Source organism: Hesperophylax consimilis, chromosome 25, assembly GCF_061612785.1.
Source record: "Hesperophylax consimilis isolate HC1 chromosome 25, BYU_Hcon_1.0, whole genome shotgun sequence".
NCBI lineage: Eukaryota > Metazoa > Arthropoda > Insecta > Trichoptera > Limnephilidae > Hesperophylax > Hesperophylax consimilis.
The window spans coordinates 22,130,118-22,154,925 of NC_142860.1; the positions used below are offsets into that span (position 1 = coordinate 22,130,118).

A 24,808-nucleotide genomic window follows, 5' to 3' on the forward strand; every position below is an offset into this window, starting at 1 on the left:
ATATTCTGTGGCACTGTGAGATTTTGAAGGATGCCAGAGACGAAATGATAGAAGGTCTGAATGTCCCCATTAGACCGGTGTGGAACACCGATCTTGTTTCTAACAGTGTGAATTTCGAATGTTTGAGGAAGTTTACTAGGATCTGGGTTGAGAGATGGTCTGTGCCTTGAGTCGTTGACTAGTGTAATAATTGGGAACCCCCGGTGTACTGCTCCTGCTCCATGACTTATTCTTTTACAACTCTTTCATTATTGTATATGCTATTCTGTTTTTCTTATTTTATTATTCTTATCTTATTTCTTTTTTTTACTGTACCAGCTGTTGCAGATGATTTCCATTCGTTTATATTTTGTTTTTTTAATTAACTTGTCTTGTACTTTTTAATTCTTATTTTCTGTTTTCTTTTCATATGTTTATTTTTCCCTGTCTAAGGTTAACACATTGTTTTTCTTTTTACAGACACTGTAAGCACTCTTATATATCTGTGTTTACTAATTATCTCTCTTACTTTACTTTGTTATCTTATTCAATACTTACTGTCCTCTTTACAGACCATTCAGATCTTATTTTTACACCTTTACTTTTGTTTTTACTTATTTACCGTTGCCCTTATGTGGCACTTTTTGGATTGATTATTGTTTTTCATTTTTCCTCTTATTTTCTCTTCTTTTTACATGTATTTTTTCCGGTTTTCTTTTCTTTTTTTTTAGTAACAGCAACGAGTTTACAGGCGAGAACTGAACTCCGTTGTCTGTTTTGTTTTGTTTATTTTCCCCATTAGGGGTTGGATAACGGGCCTCGTCCCCGCATGCACGACTGGAGCTTCTTATTATTCTTTCTTACCGGGGTACTCCGCCAATCACCTGCGCCACCCCTGATGAGCGTTGGTGGTCAGAGGGGTGACTGTGCGGGCTGGGGTAACCTCCACCCTGCCTCCGACCTCCTGACGCTTCTTTCCCCTAGGTTCTTTAGGGTTTTATCCCTCTTTTTCCAATACTTATCTTCAGGGCACCACCGGGTGGTCGGCTAAGGGGTGTGGAAGTCCTGACCTGCACCAGTCGCCCCAACCACCACCAATTTCTCAACAGGACTGCCAGTCGTGGTTTGGCGAAACTCCCCCTTCACTCTATTGTTTACTTTACTTTTATGTGTTTACAGGTACTGGAGTGTGGGTCCCCTCCACCAACTATCTGCCTGACACTTAATCTTGATTGTTTTGTTGTTTATTTTTCTGTGTTGTCCTAAGTTTAGTACTTGTAAGCGCTTGCATACCGCTTCATAACACCGTATGCGGGGACTTTGAAGGCCTAGCTTCATTTATATAAATTGTAGAGCCATTTATTCAAAAAAATTAGATTCATGCGAGAGCTCCGAAGGGGTGACCATAAGTCACCTATACCGGGGTGGGACAGGGTGGGTGTACCTTCAAAGGTCATAATTCGTACACGACCTGCAGATCAGCAAAAAGCTGGCTGCCTGCCCGCATGGCAGCAGAGCATTCTGGTCGCTTGCGTGCTCAATAGGTCGGAATTTTTGCAAACCCAGTTTGCCACCTCTTACCAGACTTGACGGCTCACTAGCAAACACCGCCACCGAAAAGGCTAACCTATTAGGGAAAATGTTTGCGGAAAACTCGACCCTCGACGACGGAGGTGCTGTTCCGCCGTCGGTTCCTCACTGCGGCTTCTATATGAAAAAGCTGAGGATCCGGCATCGGGATGTACTCCACGTTATACGGGGGCTCGATGTTAACAAAGCTAGTGGACCTGATGGAATAACTGCCCTGGTATTGCAGAGGTGTGCTGCGGAAATAGTTCCAGTTTTGACAAAGCTCTTCAAAATGTCCCTGAAGTGTGGCACTGTGCCCTCTGGTTAGAAAAAAACGGTCATTCACCTATTCCCAAAAAAAAGGTAACCGCTCCAACCCGGCCAACTACCGCCCCATAGCGATCACATCAGTTCTGTCCAAAGTGATGGAACGTGTGATCAACGACAAACTGCTCACATACCTCGAGAAGAACAAAATTATCAACGACCGTCAATACGGATTCCGGCGGAACCGCTCGTGCGGTGATCTTCTCGCCTATGTGACGCATGTTTGGGGGCGGTGCCTGGAACGTCACGGTGAGACCCAAACGGTCGAACTAGACATATCCAAGGCCTTTGACCGGGTCTGGCACCGAGGACTTGTCAACAAATTGCCTTCTTACGGACTTCCCGCATCCCTGTGTACGTGGATTGCTGACTTTTTAAGGGATAGGTCGATTCAGGCAGTTGCTGACGGTTTCGCCTCTTCCTCACACTCTATAAATGCTGGCGTCCCACAGGGATCAGTTCTGTCTCCGACTTTGTTTTTGTTGCACATCAATGATCTTTTGACATGTGCACCGATTCATTGCTACGTGGATGACAGTACAGTTCATGATAGCTTTTTGTTTGACAAGCCCCCAAAGGGCACACAAACTCCAACGGCTCGGAGGGCTTTCAAGCAGAGAATGGACGGTTATCTCGAGAGTATTTCCTCCTGGGGTAAAAATAATCTCGTCGAATTTAATGTTTCAAAGACCCAATCCTGTCTGATTACGTCTAAAAGGGATCCAAATGATAATCTAGTCTCCTTCAACGGAAGCAATCTTCCAAACAGGCCTTCCATTGATAAGCTTGGTGTGACTATAAGTGACCAGCTCAGGTACGGGGGCTCCATCGAAGCCAGAGTAAAGTTGGCCTCTCAGAAGCTGGGCGTACTGTACAGGGCCCGCAGATACTTTAATAGTACACAACTGCTGACCCTGTACAAATCGCAAGTGCGCCCTACTGTCGAATTTGGCAGCCATCTCTGGTCCGGAGCCCCTAAATACCTGAACAAAACCCTTGACTCTGTGCAAAAACGGGCGGTCCGTTTGATAGATTCCCCAATCTATGACATAGGCCCTGAGGGAAATTATTTTCTTCAGGGCCTCCTGTGTGGAGTAAATATTAAAAAAAAAACATTTTTGTAAAATTATTTTTACCTTTTTTCCTCTACAAAAATCCAGGAACCTCATAGCATAGTGAATCTTTTCTCTTTCTGAACGCTATGTGACGGGGAACCTGAGAAAAATACTAACTTAACCATTTTTACAAATTTGATCGCTTCAAGATCATTTTTACACGTTTATTTACAAACTTTTCTTATTTTCTGTCGTATCTTGGCAAACTAAAAATCTAGTTGTCAAGGTACACATTCTTATAACTGCTATGTAAATAAACTATGTAATTGTTATTCAGGCGAGCAGTCCGCGAGCTTGCAAAATCTTTGCAAACTCCCAAAATTAAGCGTCTGCCTTCGGCTCTACCACCGGCAAAATGAATATGCGACATTTTGCGAGGGCATATAAACGCATTTCTGGCGCGGATAGAATCCCCACCACCTTTTGGCTGACAGCCCAATGTCGGCTGCGAGTCAAGCTTATTGCATATAAGCAGCAACACAAAAAATATTAAATCAGTTCATCTTTACCACCAAAACAAGTGTTTTATTATCAACAAGTGACTCCTGCCCACCAACTGCCTCACCTCGCCGAGTCTTCTGCTCCAAACCTTCTGGTGTTACCTCATCAAAACCAACCGGTTCTGCTCAGGATAACCGCCAACACCAGAAGAGAGCAGAGACGAAAGCACATCCAGTGCCCAACAATCACCGAGCATCGGGTGCGGGAGGCAGATTGTTCATAAATTTGCACCACTATCATCATCATCGGACGTAAAGGAGCATTTTCATCGGTTGAAGACACGGTTTGGAACCGGCGCCCAAATCTACAGTCTTGTGCAGACTCCCGTCCAGTACAATAGTATTAGATGCACCTAATTCGTATCCATTTTCTAACACAAATATGAAGTTTTTGTGCTTTTTCAATGATATGTTCTCAAATCCGTTCCACAAAATATCAGAAATTATAGAGACACACGCATTTTTATATTTATGTATATTTTTATAAGTATTCCAAAAGGGGTAGTAAAAGTGGTGTACTCAGATACTCGAGTCGGGCCATGTCAAAAGTCAAAATAATAAAGAAGTATGTATGAGACAATGTATAAATGTGAATGAGGCAAGAAGTGTGTGCCAAGACCGAGTTGTTTGGCGGTCTGTCCTCTCTGCCAACCCCTGCGGAGAAACGGCGTGATAGTTACTTGGTTAGTTAGAACTGGCTCCAATAATAACCGGCTCCACAGAGAAATAATATCGACGGTTCCAGCGACTTGTAACCGGGACAGGAATTTTGTCATCGACCATCTCTAGTAATCTGAGTATCTCACTATACGTACTATACTAAACACTACAAAAATTCAAAACGAATTTGTTATCGGCGTCGATAGGGCCTGTTGTGTATTTTGATAAGTAAAAGAGTTAGGCGAGGCAGCAATAGATAAATTGCACACAGTTTCATAATATATTGTAGTGTTAATCATGTCGATTGTTGATTATTTGCCCGCGGTCGGTGCCACGATTCTTCCGAATCTTGGAGGATTTGTAGGCGGATTTATAACTGCATCTCAAGTGAAAACCACCGATGGTTCCAAACCCTGGTATGAGTCCCTGAAGAGGCCATCTTGGAGGCCTCCCAACTGGGCCTTTGGTCCAGTTTGGACGTCCCTCTATTCTGGAATGGGATACGCTTCATACCTAGTCTGGAGAGATGGAGGTGGTTTCCAAGGTATTTAGTATTTAGATCAGTATGATACCAATTCAATTTCTACCTACACGATGAATATTACGTGCATAGTTGTAGAAATCCTACCGCAAGAATGACTTTCATATTTTGTACTTTATAAATCTTAAACAAAAAACATTATAAATAGTTGGCCGTTCATAGTGATATTGATTATTATGAAGTGATTATTTCAGTAGTAAGTTGTTATTATATCGATTATATACCATGCTATTTGGTAACTTTGCCAGCTTGACAAAATAGTTGGATGACATTGTGAGATTATGCAAAGCTATTATAAATAATTGTATGCTGTTGTTCTCGAAGTAGAACGCCCTGTCATCATTTCACTTTGATATTTACCATATTTTCATTCATTGCATCATAATCTCAACTCTTAAATAAGTAGGGTAGGCACATAATAATTTATTGTCGACGAAGCTTCATAACAGTAAAGTTGTCTACTTTCAAAGGAACATACTTTAAATATAGGTTAGGTTAGTATATGTTAGATTAAGGCTTGATTAGGTTTTTAATATTCAAAAAATTGTTAAAAAAACTTGCCTTGATACCCTAATTTAATTTTATTTTATTTCCAGTGTTTCTAGTATTTCCAGTGCCTACCTAATATGCATGAATTATATGGTACTAACATTTCTTCTTCCGCGCTTGTTGTATCTGGAATACCAACATATGAAAATGTCGTTGAATAAAAGACAGAACTTTTTGGAAATGGTTGTCATCCCATACAATTATCATATTATGTAATTAAAAATTAGAATGTTAGTATTAAAAATTTCCCAAATGCAGATAGTTGCCTTTTTTAGCAATTAGGTGGCCAGCGATCCCGAATATTTACCGTTTTCTTTCTCAATACTTTAAAAATAATTAGATAATTTGTTTACCGCCGTTTTTGTGAAAGAGCACTGATTGCGCTTAGTGCTTCTGAAATCTTTACCTCTGTCCAATCTCCTTCCCAATCCATTAATTTATTCTCAAGTTTCATTTTGTTAGTCGTTTTATTATATTTGCAATAGCATAATAAATTTTCACACCTCCAAACTGGTTGGAAGTAATTTACAGAAAGCAACAAAAGCTGTCATGTCAATTATTTGCTTTTCGTTGCCACACATCTCCGCCAAACTTGTTTATTTCATCTATATATAACTTTTTGTGTATTACTGTGTGGTACTTACCTACTGAAAAGAATTTCTTCGACCATTTTACTCTAGGTGCTTTACTCCTGCGAATTGAAATGTTTTTTTACCGCATTTAATTAATATTAACTACTTTGTTTGTTTGCTTCCTTTTCGTGTAATTTAACAGCGATTGTTTTTAACAGCTTTGTTTTAGTTTGACTTTGGCTTCTTTCCAGAAAATGTGTTAACATTCTACAAGATTCTAAGAGAATATTATTTCCATTTTAATTGTTTCACTAAATAAAATTCAGACATTATTCCTAACGTAACCTTAAATTGATGAGATTATTTCTCATTTATGATAAGAATTAAGGAAACAGTGTGTGAAAGGATAGCTTCATTGGTTTTTTTTACATGGAGAGTGATCTTTAATTTATTAATCTTAATCCCGAAGATGTTCAGATATAAAAAAACGAAGAGAAATGTCACAAATCCAACTAACAATAAATGTCATAAATCCAATTCTTTCTTGGCACACACTGCTTGCTGCAATCACATTGATCAATCGTATTATACATACTCTGTTATTCTAAATCTTGAGTTGGCCTGTTTTAAATATTTGATTAACTTGATCGTGCTGTGTCTTCCTTGGGCGGACTTCTATTACCATTAGTTTCCACTTCGTTTATTCTCCTTACGCTCCTTTCTTCGTTCATTCACTCTACATGCCCGAACCATCTAAGAGTCCCTTTCTTAATTTTATCAATTACATCAGACTTGCATTCATTCCGGGTCTTCAATTTTTAACATGGTCATACATAATTTTCATGGTTATGTAACATTCTCTAATTTTTGGTGGCTCTCACCTATCCGAAGATAAGTTACCTTCAGGTCGTCAGCCCATCTCACTTCTGTTTCTTTTTCAACCAATCTATTGATATTTGTATTCCGATGATAATCTGTTAGTCCTGCCACATGTCCAGAATTAAAATCGTGTTGGTATGCATAGACCAGCCTTATTGTATAAATAACCCAATGGTTGTTCAAGAATGTTCTCATGACTTGTATTTCCTTCAAGTCTTATCAATATTTGAACAGTTATACAATATTATGTTTGAAAAGTGTGGTACGTATTAGGAATATAATTCATCATATTATTCTAATATGATACATTTATCATTATTTGTCAATCTAGGAGATTCACGGGGGGACTTGTTAAAACACAATATTGGGGAATATTTTGAGGAAAAATGACTATGTTTTGCAAGGAGATAAGATAGATGAAGTTTAAGAGAACCATAGACATATGAATATTAGTAGACCTGCCCTAAGTGATTAAAAGCGTATTATTCCCCACTCCCCATACCGGTTCCATTGGAGCCGGCTGGGCTCGCGTATGGCTTCCCGTGAATCTTGAGAATGTGACGTCATCATTCTTGTGCGAACTAGCGTCGAGCTATGGTCGAGGCATTTTACGAAATAACACGGCAAAATGGTTGCTTGTGATATGAAAACTTGTAAAAATAGATGTGAAAAAGAGAATAAACCCAATTGTCGTATTACATTCCATAAGTAAGCATTATTTTACTTTATTTTAAGCTTATTCACACCGTATTATATGGATCAGTTTTAGAAACATATACTATCACATCACAATGTAGCGATTCTCAAGTGTGCTCATCGTTGTTTACTGGGGTAAGTAAATTATGAAACATTTGTAAAAGTGTCTTAACTAAATACTCTGAAACTAACTACGACTCTGAAAATAGAAGAAATTTACTTTGCCGAATTTGGACTTTGCAGATTTTACTTTTAAGAACTAAATGGTGATATTATAATGCGAGATGCCTATATCCTGTCAGATTGATTTATTGACGAATCACAGTCAGCTTTACCCCCTTCGTTCTTCAACAGTTGATTTTACCCCTCACCTTTAATTTCTAGTCTATATATTCTTATGTCTGTGAAGAGAACCAACCTATTCAGATCTTAATTTAAATTTTTTTAAATGAAATCAGAAACTTTTCGCATAACTGTTCCGAAAAGTGTGTGTTGTCTTTACCCACTGTGAGCATCAATCTCGATGTCACCTTGACCTTAAAAACACATAATACTATGGGGTGACAGATTATGATATAAGTTCAAAGCGTTTTATATAACTCATATTGCTCACCATACAATCCCATACAGACCCGTCACACCTAAAAAGATGATGTATTATGAGTATGGGCGTGGCGACGATATGTGCTGTGATCTGCTAACCGGGCTATATTTGAAAATTATTCAATCTCCTCTCCTACCTACGGCAGCAGCAGGGGTCAGAACTAGGGAATGCAATCCCGCAAGAAAATGTCAATCCAGGTATTTGCGGGACTGAACAATCTTAGTCCCGCTGGATCCAGGTATTTGCGGGATCCAGCAGAGTGGACTTAGATATCTAATCAATCGTATAATAAATACTTCGATCTACCAACCTTGTTTTTAGAATTTTAAATTTATACCTATAATAAAACACGTTCTTTGGGACATTTTAAATGATTTATTAATAGGTATATCTTTAGTTAGACATAGGTAAAGTTTAAGTCATAAATTGGCAAAGAATAAGATAAGACATAAATTTACATAGCATACCCGCCTCGGAACAGACTTTGTCTAGTGAGGTGGGTAAAAGAAATCTATGTACACAAATGAAAATAAAATAAACGCCCGGATTGCCAGCACTGAAACTGAACTGAAACTTAAATTTACATAATAACGTTCACACGATAAACAATATTCTTGTACAATGAGCATCATAAGTTTAATTAAACATTATTTTGGAAATAGCTTCGTAAAAAAGTTAAAGTATTAATTGTGTCATCTGATAAACGGCTTCTGATATTGGACACAAGGTAGCCAGCGGCTGAAAAAGCTCCTTCAGCTTCTACGCTGGTTGGCACAATAGTCAGTAGCGCATTGGAAGTGAATTGAAGGTATGCGCCTTTTAATCCACCGGACTCAAAGTAATTCATTTCCTTCTTTATCAAAACCTCAAGGTTGCTCATATTGCTAGATCTAGGTTGTTGATCTCGAACTCTTCATACTAATCAAAGTAAGTTCGAGTTCGTCTTGAAGTGACAATGCTGCGCTTCTCTGTAATCCCGCCAGTCCAGCGGGATCCCGCAAAATTTTCGACCGAGATTAGTCCCGCAAAATGTCTGCGGGATCTCGGTATTTCGGGATCCCGGTATACCGGGATTGCATTCCCTAGTCAGAACAATTTACGAATTTAAGTGAGAAACGGAGTCGAATTAATGTGGATGTAATGTAGTTTTTTAACAGTAACATTGTGGTATACTGTAGTGCATGGTGGAAGTAGTCGGAGACACCCAAGAAAGACATTAGCAATAGCGAATCATTGCGGGGTTTATTAGTTAAACATAAAATTTAATCAAGTATTAAGTTTAATGGCTCCAAACTCCATGGGTTATCTCATCTTTGAGTTATATGTATGCTAATGGTGTTATATAAACAATGATTTATCAGCTAAGGTAACACGTAGGCACCTGTATCTCATATTTGCTAAAAAATAGATTGAATAAATATTTTTTTATCTAAGTAAATATACTAATAATAATACTTGGCTAATCTGTGCAGTACGTTTTTGTGAGATAACTGCCAGAAAAATAACTTAAAACAATATTTAAGAGGAACGGCCGTGCTGTCGTTTTCACACAAATTTTGGGCTTTAACTAAATAATCTGTATATTTTTCTTAAATGTAAAATAAATTTCTACAATGGATATGTCTAATTTATTTGTTTTTGTTTCAAATTATAAAATTTAGGTCATTAAAGAAATCGTAGAGTATTTTAGACACAAATCTAAAATTAAGTTTTGTGTGAAGTACTTTATAGCAGTGCTCCGCAACCTTTTCTCACCTACGACACACCAAATTTCTTCCTAGAATTCCGCGGCACACCAAAAGCTAAAATATACACATATAAAATTGATACACAAATTATACAATAATTTCTTTTTTTATTTGAAAACTATACATACATACATATAACTATAAAAGTTTTCAACTAGCAAATTACATACATATAACTATAACATATTTATTTTTACGCAATCTTAATAATTATTATAAAATAATAATAAATTAATGAGCGATTAATTGTTAAATTAACCTGCGATTGTTTATTAACCTGCGCTTGTTTCAATGAATACAAAAGTTTTATATTCGGCTCGATTTTTGACAGCGCAACCCGAAATTCTTGGTCAAGACCTTTTAAGCATGACCGCTTATCATTTTTAATTAATACAAGCGTTGAAAAACTTTGCTCACATAAATATGTCGTTGAAAATGGAAGTAGTGTTAAGAATGCTTTGATGGAAATGTGAGGATATTCCTTTTTAACGTAAATCCGGAAAACATCTAATTGATCTTCGGAGAAGTGAAGTTTTAATGTCATTTCATTATTTAAATCTGTAAATTCCACTCGAATTTGCAGAAGCATTGCTTCCGTAGAATTTATTGCATTGGTTGCAAAAGGATTTTGAATCCAATCGAATTGTTCCGTATTAATGGAATAAAAATATCGACCAAATTTCTGCTGAAGCATACTTAAATTTTGTTGGGCCAGATCCACAGTTAATTGTTTGTTTTTAATTGTACGATAGTTGATCCTTTGGTACATATCCAAACATCCTTTTTGCAACACTTTCTGCCGAAGTTCGTTATTAAGTTTATTCAAATGCTCGAATATATCAGCCATGTATGCAAGTTTGGCTATCCAGTAATTATCATCGAGGTACTGATAAAGTTTGGGCATATTTTGATTTAATCGAAACTAACACACCTCGTAACGAAGCTCAAACAATCTAGCCAAAACATTGCCTCGGAATAGCCAACGAATTTCAGTATAAAACAATAAAAATTCATATTCGGCTCCCATTTCTGCACAGAGTATTCCAAAGATTCACGAGTTTGGGGCTCTTGATTTAATTATGTTTACAATTTTAATGCATTCATTCATCGTGTTCAAAAGTTCCTCCGGTTAATTTTTGACCATCAATGCTATTCGATGTATGCAGCAGTGTGTAAATTGTAACGTTGGATTTTTTTGTTTTACATAAAAGACAAAACCCTTTTTACTACCCGTCATTGCCGCAGCGCCATTCGTGCAAACAGCAATGCAATTGCTCCATTTAATATTATATATTTTGAAGAAATCATCGGTTACTTGAAAAAATTCTTCACCGGTAGTTCGCTCTGGAACCTCCTTACAAAATAAATAATGTTCTTTAAGTCCTCGTCAACGAAAAGTACAATAGCTATCAACTGTGCTTATTTTTAATTACGGTTGTTTCGTTGATCTGAAGCGCAAATTTTTCAGCCAATAGCAGTTTTCTAATCAGTGTTTCTAATATTATTGTGAATACGTCTTTTAACAGTATCTGCATACAATAAAAAATAGACAATATTATGAAAAATATTTTGTCATTGTGTATTAAATACATAATGAAATATTGTAAAATGTCAAATACATTGAATTTGAACGCGGCACACCTGTGACCGGCTCACGGCACACCAGTGTGCCACGGCACACCGGTTGCGGAGCACTGCTTTATAGACACCCATTGCGAACATTTCAATATTATTATGTTTACAAGACAACGTTTTTATGCAGAGCACAAAGAATAACAAATTATTATAAACAATAATAATTTCCAGGTTGAAAAATCTAATGAGCAATAATTGTCGAATAAAATACTAGTATTTGTTGAATTATTTGGCGGTTTAAAATAAAATAAGCCGACGTAGCGTATAGCAGGCTGCAGGTTCGGTTTCCGCCGGCGGCATTTATTTTTTCTCTGAAGATTTTTTTTCAACTTAGGCTAATAATTATTGTTTATAAACTAACAGACTATTATATACTAACAGACCGAACGATTAGTCATAATAGATCCGATATAGTTTTACATGACAAAATTAAAAAAATAACTTACATATATCATTGATGTCGCTATTCCAAATTCCTGTAATATTAAAAAATCTGTTAATGAAAAAATAAGAAAATGCACAGATTTAGGAAATCACATTAAAAGAATTTGGCATTCTCAGACTATAAAAAATATTACTATTCGTTATTTCGGCTACTGGCATTATACCTAGCTCTCTCATTAAAAATTTAGGCGTATTAGATCTATCAAAAAATTTATAAATAAAGATGCAAAAGTCGGTCATTTTGAATACATGTAGGATAACGAAAGATTTTTTAAATATTTATGTTGAGGGATCAGTAGGATTTATAGGCCCTGTTAGAAGTTCTACCGAGCCGAACCCTCTGATATGAAAATATCTGGAGTCGGTGAATTATTTTCCCATTTGATCTCTGGTGAGTTGACGTGTTGTTCTTGTATTGTTTTGTATTTATTTTGCTTATATAATGCACTTGCATAGTGTTGATTGACTAGATCAGGGGTCTCCAAACTACGGCCCGCGGGCCGTATCCGGCCCGCCAGTGTCTTCCATCCGGCCCGCGACATCTTATGACCAGTGTCATCAAGGACCCGCGACAGCTAATGGCTAAGACCTTGCTCAGAAGGGGCGAAAACTCCGCGAATTTTTTCTTGTGAATAAATAAATATGCTCGTTGGCGAGGTACTTGGCACCAATACATTGCGTCCACAAGTATCGCGCGAATATATCGAGAGGATTTTTTTGAAAAATCTTTATTTGATTCGCAATGATATCAAGGTCTGTGAAACGAGTATCAAAAATTATCTTCGAAGCTACGTTATCTAAAGCTATATTTTCATCCCTGAAAATTCTATTGTCTACCCCTCCCCCCCCTTCCTAGGACAAAAAATATGGGTGTCTAGAAAATAAAACGGTTTTGGCCCTCTGAACTCACTGGAGTAGTTAATGTGGCCCTCCGGCTGAAAAGTTTGGAGACCCCTGGACTAGATGATCATTTGTGGAAAAGTGTGTGGAAGGGTTTAGTTTTTCCTATGGGGAAGATTTAACCCGGACAATAAAATCGGAAGTTTAAAAAATAAATGTTACCTTGCACCTTGCACAAGTATGATTATAAATATTTTACAATGAATTTACGTTGTCAGACACAGACGGACATTTATTATAATTTCTAGGGTGGGATTTGGCTTCTTCATTGCCATTTTTCTCCAGTTTTCAGTCTTCTCGCCTCCTGTACCAATCCTCTTCCGCGCAATCAGTATCATCTTCCTCGGTTTGTCCCTGGGTCGTTGCTACCGGGGTATCTGCTGGATTTTTCTTAATTCTTTCTACATTTTCAGCCCATGGCAGCCATTAACCCCTATGAGACGGATAAAATTTTGTAAATATCTCAACACCAAATTTAATATTGAAAATTAGATTTGAAATAACAGACAAAATAGTTAAAATCAAATTTATTATTTGCAATTTTCACAGACAGTAACAAAATGCATTTAAAACTTCAAAAACTTAGCGCAACACACTGCAGTGTGCTTCAAGGTAGTCATAATTTCACTGGACTGCAAATGTAGCCAGCCGCACACAGGGGTTAAACACAAGAAGAGTTGAATATAACAAGTTTATTATTTGTCAAATTGAAAAGACAAATAACCAGTAATATTATTGTAACTGTGTATATGGAACCCTCCAAAGAGCTTTGAAGTAAAACATTAATACGGATGTGACCCATAGATGTGACTTCATATCGGGCATTGACCAGCGTAAACACAGTAGTTATAGCACAACAACAAGATAGAAATATGCTAATTGTCTGTGTCTATAAATATCATAGAATCAAAAAAGAAAACAAAAAATGCCTTGCGGACGTGTTTCGTGATCCAAATATTAGGCCAATCTGGCCTTAAATTTCTAGTACAAAACTGTGTTTCTCTATGATTACGAAATTCAATTGGGATGAACATCTGCAATGTCAGGCGAGTGTAAGTGAGACAGAGCGTGCTAAATGAAACATTTGTTTCCATTCAAAAGTATATGGAAGGCACTTTAATTCTTCTCTATTCTCTGATAAATGTGTTACATGTACATAAATATAAATAAAGATCATATATATTTGTGTCTAATTACAAAGCACGATTAAGAGATGATAAACCAGCTCTTAGTGATTAGATTTTATCTGTTAGTTTTGTAATACTTAGTAGAAACCCGCGCTAGTATTAAAATGACATGTTAGCAAGGTGAATAGTTTTATGTTTTTATTGTGGCGGATTTCATTGAATTGGCATGCAAAATATTGGCTAATATTGCTTAGAAGCAATCAATATCGGAATATCGATAAAACCTTATGGTTCAATATAATATGATAAACCTTTTATTTGACTTAATCTTATCAAGTTATTGTGGGCACGGTAATGGCATGATTAAGTTACGCATATTTTGTTGTTTATAAAAAGCATTTGCAAAAGTTATTTCAGTTCTTTTAGCGAAAACAAAAAAATGTTTTTGTTGTATTTGTAATTCAGCAATTGTTTTTGCTGGATTTTTTAATGTGAATGAATACTGCACAAGTGTCCCAACTGCTCCCAGCTGTCTGGAGGCTGAAGGAAGTGGGTAAGGGAAGGAGATATGGTATAGCAAGGAGATAGGGAATAGGAAAGAGATAGGGAATAGGAAAGAGATAGGGAATAGGAAAGAGATAGGGAATAGGAAAGAGATAGGGAATAGGAAAGAGATAGGGAATAGGAAAGAGATAGGGAATAGGAAAGAGATAGGGAATAGGAAAGAGATAGGGAATAGGAAAGAGATAGGGAATAGGAAAGAGATAGGGAATAGGAAGGTTGGGTAGTACCTGGCTACTCAGATAATATGATCACCAATCATGGTTAAAGCTATTTTAACCATTGTTCCGATCCTAAATGGTACTGAAACATACCAATAATCACACTATTCTTAGTGAGACGTCACCAAATCTATTAAACTAACCAATAATACAATGGTTAGAACAAATCAACCAATACAAAATAACCAATTGGTCTTTATAAAAATAATGATAATTTCAAAACAGGGTTTTCAATTACATTGTACTAATAACTAAAGTGTTATTTCTTCATTTTTTGAGAATACTTTCCACATATCTGAACCTTTCATAGTTGCTTCCCCCAGTAAGCCAGTAACTCCTGTAAAGAAGATTGCCTCAACCCACAAATTCTGTAAATATGAAGTATCATCAGTTTTATTCTGAGATTGATGAAATTTTGCACACTTGACCTTTGAAAAAAAAGCAAGGTCACGGTCTACATTATATTTCTAACAACCACTCTGATCCCCTTTTCCTATCCCTTAACCTCTGAAAAACCGTTTGTGCACCAGTAACAAGAATTTTTCTCGCCGACAACCGTTCATGCGCTGCTGGCATTAGAATTTCGCCCTAGCTGGAATTTTTTGATATGCGATTTAACTCTTTGCACGCGGCCGTATCAACTGTTATGGCAAAAAGTCTATACTCACACGCGGCTGTATCAACAGTTGATACGGAAACTTTGACGGCCGATATTCCAGTGCTCTTTCGTCATAAATGTATTTCTTGCTCACTTGGACATTCGTAGAACTATCACGATGCTGACATCTACAAGAATTTCTCAAAAATAAAATTTTATTTCATAAAAAAAGATCGATAATCAGGTGCGCCTCTTCGAGCCTTTTAGTTTACATTTTTGTCAATGGATGGCGTTAGTACTAGTATATCATTCACAACTTTTCAAAACTAAAAATGATAAGTGATCATGGTGTCCCACTTGTGTCTATCAACGCAGTGGCCTAAGTACACACACACCGAGTGAATGGCGGGACCACATTCAAAAGATACGGTACGTCTTTGTATGAAATTTTATGTTTTTGTTTTTATAAACATCTAAGAGTGTTGACACACGAGGATTTGTTTTCATATTGTGGAGAATAATCTGTTCTGTCTATATAGTCCAATAAATCATGCCAGAATGCTATAATTTGACATTTAATTGCGTGCATAGGTATTTGAAAATATGTACCGCGCACGGGTATTAGGGTGTCCCAGGACATAAAGAAGAATTTTTTTTTCATGAATTTAAATATGCATACCCTCTTATTTTATTCCATTTGATCCCAATAACTCATATAATAAATATTATTTTGATTAAACACCGGCAACCCGTGCCGACTTGATGCCAAACATATGGTACAGAGTTAATGTGGAAGGATTTTCAACTTTCATTTTTGTCGGATAAATAAAATTTTAAAATGCACAAATGTTCAATTATGTAGTATTTTATATTTAAAAGTGGTTTATTGATAAAATTTTTTCTTCATAGTTTGTTTTTTACAGTCAGGATAAATCTTCCGGTGTTCCTGAACGCAACGTAACAAAAATTATTTTTGTTTCCTCTTCGACCGTGAGATTAAGCCATGAAAATCTTGCATTAACTTAACAATTCTTTCAGTTCTATCATTCACTACCCTCAGCGGCGACACCTTCTTTCTGACTTCTTGATACGAAGCAATATTTGACCACATCGTAGGGAATTCGTTAAGAAAACTGGCATCTGTTTTCAGACGATCAAACAAATACTTGCTCTTGACTGAAATGAAGTCGTAAATATTTTTCTCTGAAACGAAAGTCACTAAATTATGATGTGAACAAAAACCTCAATACAAAACATAATTTTAACTACTTAATAAACTTACCATACAATTTACCATCAAGATCTTCCTTCGATGGGATGTAACGTTTGTCATGGGTTGATAATTTTTTTTTTATATTTTGAGCATTTTTATTTTAGTTGTTTGATCCACAGCGTCGTCAAACAGCGATAAAATAGATCCTTCATCGGTCAAATACCATAACTGCTTACTGAACAGAAATAAAGCTGCAATTGAGATGTTTTCATCAATTTTTTCTTAAGCCTTCATCGATTTCAAAAATCACAAGTAATGGTAAGGTGCTTTAACTGCTATAATACATTGTAACCATGGCTTGACATAGGATGTTACTATGAACAGGAAAACGTCTAAAAGTGCCGCCTTATCCTTACCGGTAATTTTAAATTGCGCACAAATTAGTGATATTTTCAAGGAATAAAGCGCCTTTGCCATCCATCGAGCACCTGGAGGCCGAATCCTAAATTTTCTCGCTTTATCTCCTCCTAAAACTATCACACAGAGCTCTAAAACTCTCAATAGTCATCTCCAAGTATTTTTGTTGTCAGTGCAGTACGGTAAAAGTCAAGCAAATCATCGATTTCGGAAGCGGTTAGGTGCAATGTGAGATTTTCTCTGTAGCACGGAATTTTATCGGGATCAACATTTTTACAGTTATCTCGAAATTTTTTGAAGAGTAGTATGTCAGGGCTTGTAGTCACTTTCTGATTTTTACTTCAAACACAGCTTTTAATACCAACAGAGAGTTAAATTCACTTTCCGGATATTGTAGAACAAAACTTCAAGAACTTGTCCATTAGATGGCAGTTTAGAACCCGATATTTGGTGTTTTACGACTCCTATTAAAAATATACTCTTTTTAGACGTGCGTAAATCTAACAACATCTTGCCTTAACGAGTGATTTTCGTTTACTAACAAAATAGCAAGTTACTACAAGCTCATCAACACGCTTACTCGCTGGCGTCTTAATGTACAAGTACTGACATCTTTCGATGCAAGTCGGCACGAGTTGCAGTTGTCCAAAGTAAAAGAATTTTTTTTTATAAGTGTTTTGTCATTAATAAAACAAAATTAGAGGGTATGCGTTAAAAAATAACAACTTTAATTTTTTTGGGACACCCTAACGGGTATAGATAAAACGGAGCAAATTAACGCATTTAAAAGGTTAAACCTGTATGCCATGAGAAATGCATAATTTTTTTAACAAAATCGCTTGCACTTGAAACACTTTACAGTTCATTTTTGATTTCTCTTAAAAAGGGTCTGGTGTTCCAAAGGTTAAAAGCTGGGTATGGGCAATGCTAGGTGCTTCAGCTAGTATATGGACATTTTTATGCCAATTAAACCTTATTTATAATGTTGTGACGTACGGTTCCTTTGATTTGATACTTCTCAAATTATATGTATGTATTACTATCGAATTTTTTTTTTTAGTTTTAATTTTTTTTTTAAATAATTTATTCCAGGAGATGCGAAGGTTCCCTTGATTCTGTTTGGAACCCAGCTGGCCCTCAACTGGGCTTGGACACCAATCTTTTTCGGAGCGCATAAGCTAAAATGGGTAAGGATTTATCTCTACACATTACTTAGCTACTACCTTGTTTCTCCCGAGATTTGAAATAAAAAATATGGCACAAAAAATATTATTAGATATTTCAAAGCTCCATAACTTATGATGGTATTGATGTTGCGCTCTGAAAATAGTTGCGCTAACCCAAAACTACCCCAACCATGGCCAGGATATGCTGCTATATAAGATCCTTATAATTATGTTATTTATTTATTCAAAAAATAGTTATTAACATTAAAAAAACATATCTGCACATCTCATTAGGGCATTCCTGTGTTAAGATGTGCAGATTTACAATCACATCATTTTAAAAAATACATATAAGTAAACTTTATATAATAATAAAATTAAATTTAAACCCACAAAAGAAAAGTTTAATGACACGGTTGTGTCGAGACCGGTACCAAAAATAAACAAAAATGTCTACAAAAGAAACATTGGGCAGTACGTTTATTTATTTATTTATTAACGGACATCGTCCAAATTACAAAATAATAACACGAATAAAGTAAAATAAAAATACAGGAGTAGACAAAGGTACATGAAAACAAAAACATATGGTAAATATAATATAAGAAAATAAAGCGACAAGTCGAATCAAGACAAGAATACGCCGTGGGCCAGGACTACGGTAAACTTATAATATTCCGTCACTTGTTTAGCGACTGGCAAAAATCATTCAGACTTATCCCAAAAAAGTTAAGGTTTTGACTTGAGTTGACCAGTCTACACATTCTGGACAATGGTGAATAATATCCATAATTTGTTGAATGATGGTTGAGGAAGAGCAGTTCATTATTTCTGAGTCTGTGCGAGGGGATATTGAAGGGAATGAGTTGCAGTAGAGTAGGTGAATCAATAATACCATTTATAATTTTGAAGAAGCAAATGAGGTCATTTCTTTCCCGACGGACTTCCAAAGGAGAGAGGTTTAGAGTTAGTTCAATTTCATCATATGAGTATTTGCCTTTTTCTAATCCTAGCCTCCTAGCAATCCCTCTTAAGAACCGATGTTGAACAGATTCAATGCGTCGAATGTGGACAGCATAAAAAGGAGACCAGATAACACAAGCATATTCAAGATGGGGGCGAACCAAGGAGCAGTAAAGAGTTCTAAGGGTATTTACGTTTTTGAAGTCCGAAGTGATTCTAGTGATGAAACCAAGTAATTTGAGGGATTTATTAACGATTGCAGTTATGTGATCCCGAAAAGAAAGCTTGCTATCAAGAGAGACAACAACATTTATAGTAAGTTGGCAACAATAATATTCTTCTGTAAACTAAAGTACAAGGTACCTATGCTGGCTTATCAGACATAAGCATAGGGTAACCATACTAACTGAGCAATGATGTTAGTTAAATAATATGGTAAATATATACACATATATATATTTATACAACCAATCGCTGGAGTGGTTATAAGTCATTCTACCGTCTAGTTCCCACAGCATAAGACAGTAAGGGACGGTGCAAACCACATGGTACAAGTGTGATGACATTAGGTTCTTGTCAGTAGCAGTCATGCGAAAGAAATCTCTAAATAGTATAAAATAAAGCCGCTATCCGCGTCTGTCTGTTTGTACGCTTAGTTCTTCTAAACTACGCAACGGATTTTGATAGAATTTTTACGATCATTTAGAGAATTCCTTCCGGAAGGTTTGCATATATAATACATGCATATTATACTTATAAAAAGTAGAGAAAAGTTGATGTTTTGTAATTAAGTTGTAAAAAAATATTTTTTGGCGCTTATATTGCTAACGCTGGCTAAATCTTATGAGATACATCAAAATAATGTTCTATGGAATTGTACAGGGTTTTCCAATAAGAGGTGTTATTTTGATATTCAATCGTAAAAGATCAATGGTTTCGTTGCTTGTGTGGCACGTAGCGCCGTCTTGTTGAAAGTAAACCAGATCAATACCATCCAATTCCGGCCATAAAAAATCATTAATCATCTCTCGATAGCGCAATCCATTCACCGTAACTGTCGCTCCAGCTTCATTTTCGAAAAAGTAAGATCCAATGACTCCGCCGGACCATAAACCGCACCAGTCACACGTTGAGGATAGAGAGGCTTTTCAACAATAACTCTTGGGTTTTCCGAGTCCCAGATGCGACAATTTTGCTTGTTGACGAAGCCACCGAGGTGGAAATGGGCCTCATCACTCAAGATGATTTGCATTTGATTCACTCAAGTGAATTTTAATAATTTGAATGCATTGTTTTTCTGGGCTTATAAAAAGACTTGTCTAAAAAATACTTATTATTTCAAAGGCCAAGATGTATTCTACTCGCAGTATTTAATTAAAGCATCTGAAACATTTCTAGGCGACCAAATTTTCAAACCAAAACACATGATTCTAAATTACTACGTAGTGAATCGTCTTAAATAGGTAACTATTTAACCTAGTTTTTGTTTCATCACTTTAATGACTCAATATCACTTTCTAAAGGTGTGTTTAATTGTTTTTTTGATGAAATATCATGAAACCCATCCTACATAACTCTTGATAAACGTGTAAGGTAGAACGGTGTGTAAAATAATTATGTAGGAGGAACTTATACATATCAGGCCAACTTGATTAAATATTCTAGCCTGGATTTGACAGAAAAGCTGTGAAAATTTCATGCTGCCCGAGATCTCAAATTTTTCTCTCTATGGTTAGGACTATGCCCACATGTCTCATCAAAAATAATTGAACATCACATTTCGTATACACTTCAAGTTCAGTAATCTGACACCAATAATTATTCCAGTCTGGGTTCCGACTTCTGGAATTAATTCATTCATTGACATTCTGAATTCCAGATTGAGTTATTGACATGTCAAATTATTGGCTAGTAAATAAACAAAGTATTATTGATACTGTTTTAAAGAGGTTTCTAGAATACCAAAAATTAGTAGATTTCAAGTCTAGCAAATTTTGACCAAAGATCTCGAGGGTTTAGCGTTAAGGTGTCATGTTTACGCTCTCGAGAAGACTCCATTTCTAAAATACTTAACACAAAATTGAACCTCGAAATTATAAATTTGTTGAATAGGTTACGAGAATTGGTAGCAGAAGTCGGGGACGCCCGAGGAAGACATGGCACGATCAAGTGAATCAGATACTTGAGTCGGGCCATGTCAAGAGTCAGAATAATAGAAGAGTATGTGTGAGATGGATGTGTGAATGTGAATGAGGCAAACTACCTAAATATAAAAGGAAATGTTTGTTTGTTCAAAATCTTAAATCTACGAAAGTTCTTCACCCTTTGCTTGAAATTTTGAATACAACGTTGCATTCAAATAAGGTACTAAGATTTTCAGGAAAATCTTCATACAAAAACCGAATTTTCAATAATGCCACTTTTTGTCATACTAGTACTCTAGTACACGCAAAAGTCACGAGCCGCCACTGACTGCGAGGCTGTCTGAAGGAGAAGAAAGTGCAACATGGCTTAACACTACGAAAACCAAACAACAAACACGTATTTGCTATGAGAATCTCTCATTATATACATTATTATTTATCTAATTGTTATTTTCTCCGTTTCCAGAGTCTGGTGGACATCATGGCTCTCACTGCCAACGCGGTCGTTTGCGGTGTCGCGTTTCACCGCGTGAACCCGATCGCCGGTTACATCTTCATCCCGTACGTGGCGTGGCTCTCCATCGCCACCACCCTCAACTACTGCATTTGGCGCGACAATCCTGAGCCGGGAACCGGCGGGGCCAAGATCAAGGAACTGTCCGATTAGTTTGCAGATTATGATGTTGTCGGTTTTATGGGGTGTTGGATATTTCGTATAGTTTATCAGATGTTTTATGTTGATTTTACGCAGTTAATCGATTGATAAATGAAAATGTACCATCAATGTGAATTGGAACTTTATCAAAATACAATTAGCTGTTGGAAATAACCGTTACATTCTGTCAATGCCCGATGCTATTGATGAAAACTTTCATCAACGTTTTGGATATAATTAATGATCACTAGCTGAACGACCCAGCATTGTCCGCGATTTATTATGGATTGAAGGGTTGGAAAAGGGGTGATTTTTCGAAATTTAATACACATACAAGATCAAGTGTGCAAAATTCCATAATTCTTGGGATAAAGCTGTAGAGATGTATTAAAAACTCACTCTTATTTATATTATATATAAATACACAGTTAGCTGAAGTTCCCGACATTGCCCAGTGGTTTCGGGGGTGGTTTTTTAGAAATCTCATGGCAGTGACCTTCCTCTTGTTTTGATGGTCACGTGTGCAAAATTTCATCAATCTCAGAATAACACTGTAGATTTGTATAAAAGACAAACCAATCCACAGACACTTTTTTTAATATAAATATTTATATTTGTATAAAATTCAATACAACGCAGTGCAGTCTGTGACTGTATTGTTTAGCAGTCTTACGTATTGCCTAACGTCAAGCGATTCTGCCAGTAACAAGTAAAATATAGTTGTTATAACTGTCCCAACCGTTAGAACTCTCCAATGTTGGGATTCACTTAATGGAATTGTTATTTATTGTTTGAATCAACGTCGGCATTGTTTCCAACGGTTATATTCAACATTTGAGTATCGTCAACACTAGCAACATCGGCTTTGTTTAACCTGCAATGTTTTACTAACATTTGATTTTCATTTGTCAATCAATTAACGCACCCACGATTTACAACTTTCTTACTAAACAATCAAGTGCACACAAACCAGGGGGTATAACTCCGATCGACAATTGGAACTGAAATATTGTGACATCATAAGATTGCCTAACTATACCCACCAATGAAAAACTCTGAAAGTCTATGGAATAAACATTCAGAGCTTTTCATTGGTGTATAGTATAATAAGTAGGCTCTAAATGAGAATTTTACTGTCTATATATTGGCATATCTATGGATTTTGAGGTCCAATTTGTTTCATAGAAAAAGCCCGTAGATATCGATCTAGTGAGTGGTTTATTTATGACATAAACTAGAAAAGAGCGCATTTAGTTTGCAAAGTAGGAACTATACAGATATTTTATTATTTACACAACTATAAACACATTCTTTTTTCACAAGCTCAATATTCATACCACACATTATTATTGCATTTAAGATTACACCAAATTATTATTATTTTTTATACATAATAATGTAGTTTAATATTTACAAATATAATAAAAAAAATTGTGTGCCTTTGAATGTAGGAATTGTGTATGGCAGCTTCAGCTTAAATCCAATTATTATTATTTTGTTTGATACAAAAATTTTAACAATGAGTTCTGATTAGAAAAGTATTTTTATAGAGAAATAAATAAAAGTTGTGCTTAGATCAATATTATTGTTACTGATAAAAGAAGAAAACTTTTTTTTGCATTTTTAAATCATAAAGATCATTCCGTATTGAAAATTTTAACTTCTATGTTCCACCAAAGACAATTTTTTTTTCCGTATATATTTTTATAAATGTTATAATTTTCATTACTGTTTTGTTATATTTTATGCATACACTGTATTTATTAGTAATAGGTATAAACATCTAAGCTTAAAAATATACGTTTTTGAAATAAAAAGATATTGTCTTTATTGAATAGTTTGTACACATGAAAATTCAATGTTGCTGAAAATATATATTTTTTTCAAAATTTCATTTTTCTGAGTTTGGGGAGGCTGTGCCCCTTCCTCATAAAAAATATAAAATTGAAAAAAAAAAACACAAATAATGTTGAATTTTTCAAACTTACCACTCTAGCTCACGAAAAGTCTAGAACCAAACAACCCTTGAAAATCCTACCCAACTGTTGAATTTGGCAGCCACCTCTGGTCTGGAGCCCCAAAATACCTGAAAAGACTGCAGAAACAGACAGTTCGTTTGATGGATTAGAGCGTAGGTGTTAGATGGGAATGCTGTCCTTGTTTTACCTAGTGGAAGATACTTTTAGTATCACCCTTGCAAGAGATCACCTTTCAGAATCATAATGTTGCTTGAAATACCTTTAACTTTGTTAAGGTGAGGGACAGATCTTTTGACTCTTAGGATTCAGGCGGGCCAATGATATTAAAGACCGTTCAAAAAAGAATTTCAATATTTGAAACTGTGATTAATTTCACCCAAAGTAAGATAAAATTGACCTTACTTCGGACACAAGAACAGCCAGCAATACACTCTGCTTATCTCTTCTGTGAACCAGGTAATAACCAACCTTCAATTCCATTCCCTTTAACATTTTTGTTTATTTAAAAAATTGTATAATAAATTTTATTCACAAGAGTTAGGAAATCCGCTCTCAACTAGTAAAATTATAACACATCTTGTAATATTATTGTCATTGTTAGTGAAAAAAACGTGTAGTGACTGCCAGAGGAATAAAGAAAATTAAAATGTTGTTTTAAATACGTATTTGGGGATCTGTTAGTGAGAAAAATTGGAGATGAGGTTGTGTCACAGCCAGAGATGTGCAAAATGGGTACCCAAAACCATTTGAAATGCAAAATTGAAATGGGTCAAAATTTTTCCATTTAAAAATGCAAAATGGTTTTTAGAAAAGCATTTCAAATGCAAAATGCAAAATACCTATTTTCAAAATGCATTGAAAATGCAATATGGTTTCTCAGGTAAACTACTAAACTTAAAATAATTATAGAATTTTTAAACAATTTTGTCATTTAATAATGGACATCAGTGTAGAACAAACATCTTACTTGATGGTAAATCCAAAAACACCACTACAGATTATGAACTGACGGCCGGCGTGGTCTAGTGGTATACGCTTTTGACTAC

At 35.8% G+C, this 24,808-nt stretch overlaps 1 protein-coding gene across 1 annotated transcript; it reads left to right on the top strand.

Moving 5' to 3' along the window:
* The first annotated feature begins 4,296 nt into the window (after positions 1-4,296).
* On the top strand, positions 4,297-23,511 carry Tspo (Translocator protein). Its single transcript, XM_089646778.1, has 3 exons — positions 4,297-4,694; positions 17,948-18,042; positions 21,595-23,511. Exons 1-3 carry the CDS (start codon positions 4,448-4,450, stop codon positions 21,793-21,795), a joined length of 543 nt encoding a protein of 180 aa, XP_089502904.1. The 5' UTR covers positions 4,297-4,447; the 3' UTR covers positions 21,796-23,511.
* The last annotated feature ends 1,297 nt before the right edge of the window (positions 23,512-24,808 follow it).

Bases quoted from the DNA above. Each gene is read 5' to 3' on its own strand.
- Tspo (XM_089646778.1), top strand. From the start codon at position 4,448: ATGTCGATTGTTGATTATTTGCCCGCGGTCGGTGCCACGATTCTTCCG. The intron at 4,695-17,947 runs GTATTTAGTATT...AATTTATTCCAG, and splicing joins AGATGGAGGTGGTTTCCAAG to GAGATGCGAAGGTTCCCTTG. The intron at 18,043-21,594 runs GTAAGGATTTAT...CTCCGTTTCCAG, and splicing joins GAGCGCATAAGCTAAAATGG to AGTCTGGTGGACATCATGGC.